The sequence below is a fragment of the Nestor notabilis genome, unplaced genomic scaffold (assembly GCF_000696875.1).
Source record: "Nestor notabilis isolate BGI_N333 unplaced genomic scaffold, ASM69687v1 scaffold5908, whole genome shotgun sequence".
NCBI lineage: Eukaryota > Metazoa > Chordata > Aves > Psittaciformes > Psittacidae > Nestor > Nestor notabilis.
Genome location: NW_009938611.1, coordinates 31316 through 36254, shown reverse-complemented (window position 1 = coordinate 36254; position 4939 = coordinate 31316). Strand labels below are relative to the sequence as shown.

General features: G+C 38.9%; 1 protein-coding gene across 1 annotated transcript in view; it reads right to left on the bottom strand.

The window, feature by feature from the left end:
• Nucleotides 1-774: 774 nt before the first annotated feature.
• The window catches only part of STOX2 (storkhead box 2), a 21345-nt gene continuing 17180 nt past the window's right edge, over nt 775-4939 (bottom strand). Inside the window, exon 5 of the mRNA XM_010019410.1 lies at nt 775-1061. Coding sequence (XP_010017712.1) covers nt 866-1061 — 196 coding nt within the window. The 3' untranslated portion in view covers nt 775-865. The remainder of the gene's footprint in view (nt 1062-4939) is intronic.

Sequence of the window (4939 nt, the reverse complement as noted above, 5' to 3'; positions counted from 1 at the left end):
AAGAATTCGATTATCTTTTTTAAATACTTGATTTATACTGCAGACATCTGTTATATTTTGTGTCACTCCACATTGTGGCTTCATGACAGTTATAACTTTCCCTTCCCTCCCCACTCCCCCCTCTAGGCAAAGGCCCACCTCCTCATTTGTGACTATGGAAGGTCAAGTAGCATGTCTCATTAAGTAAACATCTCTCACGCTTTTGAAACACAAAGGGAGAAATGCCTCCCTCCCCACGCTCCATACTTGGAAAAAAACAAAACAAACCCCAAACCTCTTTTTACTCGCTTAAATGGGTGTCTGCAAAATTGTGTCACAATAACGCACAGTGAAAATGACTGATTAGTATTAATAATTCACAGATAAAGCTGAGGTCATCACTTGTCATGTTTGGCATTGTTTCTCCTCATGGTGATCCTGCCTGGTTACTTTCAGCAGTGGCTCAGTTTCTGAAGCAAAAAACGATCAACTCTGCAGCAGAGTTTAGCCTCTGACCAGGGGCATCACACATCTGTGGCATTTTTTTTAAATGAAGTTGGCAACTGCATGGACATTGAAAATGCAGATTTACACTTACAGTGTCTAGACTTTCATATATGTGCTCAGTTACAATTAAGTGAAGCAAAAAGTGTACATATTATCCCTACTGCTATTCTGTTGCTACAGAGCCGCAAATGTGAAAAGCGATACCTTGAAATAAAGATTTCTTTGTTGCCCCTAGTCTACATAGCAGCACAGTTTAAGTAAACACTAAAACTGTGGTTGAGATGCTTTTTTTATTTTTCCCCAAAGATGTAAACATCAGTCCCAGTGTCGTAAACTTTGCTGTATAGGACGAGACAGAAGATCTGAGGCAGGATGACTATCAGACACTAGTGACAGAAGCTTGCAGGCAGTTAGCAGGTTTCTGCAGTTTCTCAGCTTCACTTGTGGGTGGGTCTGCAGTGGCTCGGAAGTTGAATGTTGGACCTGCGCCACCATGTGCAGGGCTCAGAGCCGGGTTCTGACGTCTGTTGCTTTCAACAATACTTGAAGTGTTGGATGCCAGGCTCTCACGAGTACTAGAATGGAAAAGAAATATGTATACATGCTCATATATGACATGCCTATATATCTATTGACCAGACAGGAAAGGAGAATAGAGTGTTTTATAATAGGCTTCCTGTGTTTGTATGTTATGCCACATCAATGAACCATCTCATTTTGACAGTACACATATGTTCCTCCAAAACAGGTTCCAGAGGTACTCAGCAGTCATCATGCTGTAACACAGGCATAGCACTAAGCAGAGCTGAAGCTGTCACACAAACTGGAAGCTGAACCAGTACCAAGCATCTGGATTTTTCACCCAAGGAAATAGCTTCCATTTTGCATATGGAACATATTAATTTTCTCTCCTGACTGATGCATTTTTGCAAAGTAACTTCATCAAATCAGCTCTGTGGTTAGGCAGAGCAAGGACAGCAATCATGTAACACAGCTTCCTTTATTGTCTCCTCTTCTACTTATGTTTTTGTACAGAAAATATTAACTAAAATGCTACTTTACATTAAACTCACAATGCTTCTAAATACTTGTTGAAGCAACTGCAACTGATAAGATGCTGAGAAATCTTAACTGCCTTGTCTGTGATCATGTCCTAAACAACAACTGGTGCTGCTATTTCATTCCTAAAATGGGCAACATTCCTTCAATTCTAACATGTTGTTTATCCATGGGAGTGACGGGGCACTGAGCACTTTTAAAGACTAAACCTTTTAATGACGTACCTAAATATGTACACAGAGGAGTCTGTATTTTAGTCTACAGCTTTTAAAAAACTGAGCTAAGATATGCTATGGCTAGTTTTACCACTACTACTTTTTGTTATCTTTCTGTTCTTAATATTTTTTGATCTCCAAATAATCTGTTCCTGTGCAGACAGAGATTTGTTCTTCAAATAGTCATGTGGCCCCTGGTTATGTATCCTTCACCTATTATTACCCCTACTTCTTTGCAGAATGACATCACCGCTTGCTGTGGAGATGCTGACAAAATATATTTAGAGAACTGAATGGGTTTGTTAAATGAGCACTAGAAACAAAGATGCTAATGACAGAATTTCATAGTCAGTTTAAAGTCAACCTAAATTTACCTGCTACTGAAAGGGGCAGCTCTTGTCTGCCTTGTGTGGACCTGACCCTGCCACATGTTCCTGCTGCTTCCCTGATGCTGAGCCTTGCAGCCAGCCAGATCAGGGACTGCTCTCAGTTAAATACTAGCCCTAAGAAGAAAGAAAAGAACAACAAAAAAGATTAAAAAATAAATCAATAAATTAGTACTAGCATCAGGGGAAGAGTAGGAATGCACAGGTTTGGATGTGGCAGGGGAGAAATGTGCATAGGGGAAGGAAGAAACAACTTGTTTAGTTGTAGGGAGATTTAAATCATCTTAAACTGACTGAATCTGGAAAATCACTGATGCTTTTAGGAAAACTCCCATATATCTTTTAAATTGGTCAAATTGGTTCTGATCATCTTCTGCCAATTATCGTCTTATTGTCAGTACTTCCAAACAGCTATGATGGGTGACGCACACAGCAAGAGATCTCTGTGAGCTGCAATGACGTGTGGTGCACTTCTGTTCCTCAGTTTTTGATTCCTCTCCCTCTGCTTCTTAATGAAAACAGATGCAACCTTTGTTTTTCAGAGATCACTCAGTATTATATCATTCTTTATGGGACCACCAATTCCAGATCTTCAAACATTTTCAATTCTGGTATTACAAACTGACCATTACAACATGTATACACAAAGACTGCAGTGAGAATTTTGCATGCAGAGTACTGCCAAGATTAGCTCTTCCTTTAGATGACAAAAGAGCAGCAGTATTATATAAGCTCTAAAAATAAAGGAATAAAATTATTATTGACAGCTAAGTTTTATTATATATACAATTTGCATAGAAGCAATGAACAAAATACTGCCAGGCTGTTTTCCCAATGGTGATGTGTTCACACGAAATACTTTAAGTCAAATGACCATTGTAAATCTCTAACTACATCCTGGGGTTTGGGTTTTTTCTGTTTATTTGGGGATTTTAATGCCCCCTTTTTTATTTATCACACTTTAAAATATATACTTTTTCTTTCACAGTGTGGAATTGGTAGTTTTGGTTCCCAAAGCAACACTGTACCTCTTAGCTTAAATGAAAATATACCACTGCACCTCAGGAAGTTGAGAATTACAACATCAGTGGAGGCTAGAAGAATATACCTGAGGAATATCACTACATGCACATACTGTTCTTTTATTCTTCCCTAGGCATCTGCTAATGGACACTGTCAGATCTAGGCGAATCTTACCAGATGGATGCTGGGTGGCTTTTTTGTATTTCCTGGAAAAGGGCTGTTTTTGTTACAAGGTAGGAAATTAAAACAGGATTGTAATTATAGCCAAAGGGCTGAATTCACCCTCAGCTCAATTTATTTTTGTAGACTTATACAAAGGAGTGATCAACACTCAGCAAAATCATCCAATTTAATAATTTTGATGCAAAGCTCATGAAATAGTCTTTGAAATATGCAGACTATGTGTTGGTCTTACAAAACAAATATGCCAGAAAACCATTCCAAATGTTGGCTTTTTTAAAAAAAAAAAAAAAAAAAAGGTTTACTTTATGTGGCCTTGCCAAAAAAAAGCCATTTGTTATTAAGTAAATAGTAAAATAAAAGCGATGCAGAGAACACAATGATTATTAAAAGCTGCTTATCTGTTTCCCTTTTGATCTAAACAAAGTGGTATAGCAGCACTAGATCCAGTATGCTTGCCATGTTTTGTTCTCTTGCTAAGTTTAACATCAACAGAAATTTTAGCTTTTGTGTAAATAACTAGGGAATGAAACATCTGCCTTTGCATTAACCAGAGATGTAAACCTGATAATCAGCTAGCATAAGTAGCCTAAGAACTGATTTTTATCCAGTCAACATCCTATCCTGAAGGTGAAATGCACTCTGTGGAGTGAGTCAGGCTGTGCAAGAATGAACCACCACCACACACTCCCCCACAAAACCTGACTGCAAGTATAGCACTTCAGCTAAAAGAAGAGATCACATTTAAAAAAAAGAGCAGTGCACATCACCTCATACAACAGCTGCACGTGAGAAAGATGCCAAGCATCTGCAGAACCATCAATAACAGGAACAAATTCAAAAGCTTCTTAAATTTCTTTTTTAAGCTAGACTCACAGTAAGTGGTACAATTTACCCACATTACGTTTTAAACTTTTTACTCAGAAAAATGATAGGTATGTTAAAAGCCAGCTCTAGTTTGATAATCACTGCCTGCTGCAGCAGCCCCGGTGACTGCTGCCTTGTCATGAACATCAAGTGGGAGTAGCCATGTGATGTGACTTTAACTGAAAAAGAAACATAGTCCTGTGTAGAAGCAGGATCCTTCGTGTGCCTTTCTGAGAGCCTCCACTTAGAGACTAAAAAAATAAAAGTAATTCTGAGGAATAAGAACACCTTTGGGGGGAGGGTGGACACAACGCACCAACAAAAAAACCCCAAACCCACAGTTTTCTTTCACCTAATACAAATCCCACCTTGGAGGTTTTATTTTTAAACACAGACCATAAATAATTTAAGCTTAAGTAAAACACTGTAAGAGAACTACTACTGTAAGTGATTTTTGTGTTCTTAGAGTCACTGTTCTGAACTCTGATGGGTTGCTATCCAGGGCAAACAAAGCTAGTCGATCTCCATCCCAGTAGGGACCTAGGACTGTCAAAGGTGAGAGAGAAGGAAGAAGGCTTGAGTGGAGGACTCAACCTGGAAATGAGCTTGTGAAATCTCCAGGGTAGTGAACACACCAGCAACTCCTCCCTATGCATGTAAGACTCCTAGCACACTGAGACTTCCATGATGCCTGAGATCCCTGAAATGAAAATGACTAACCAG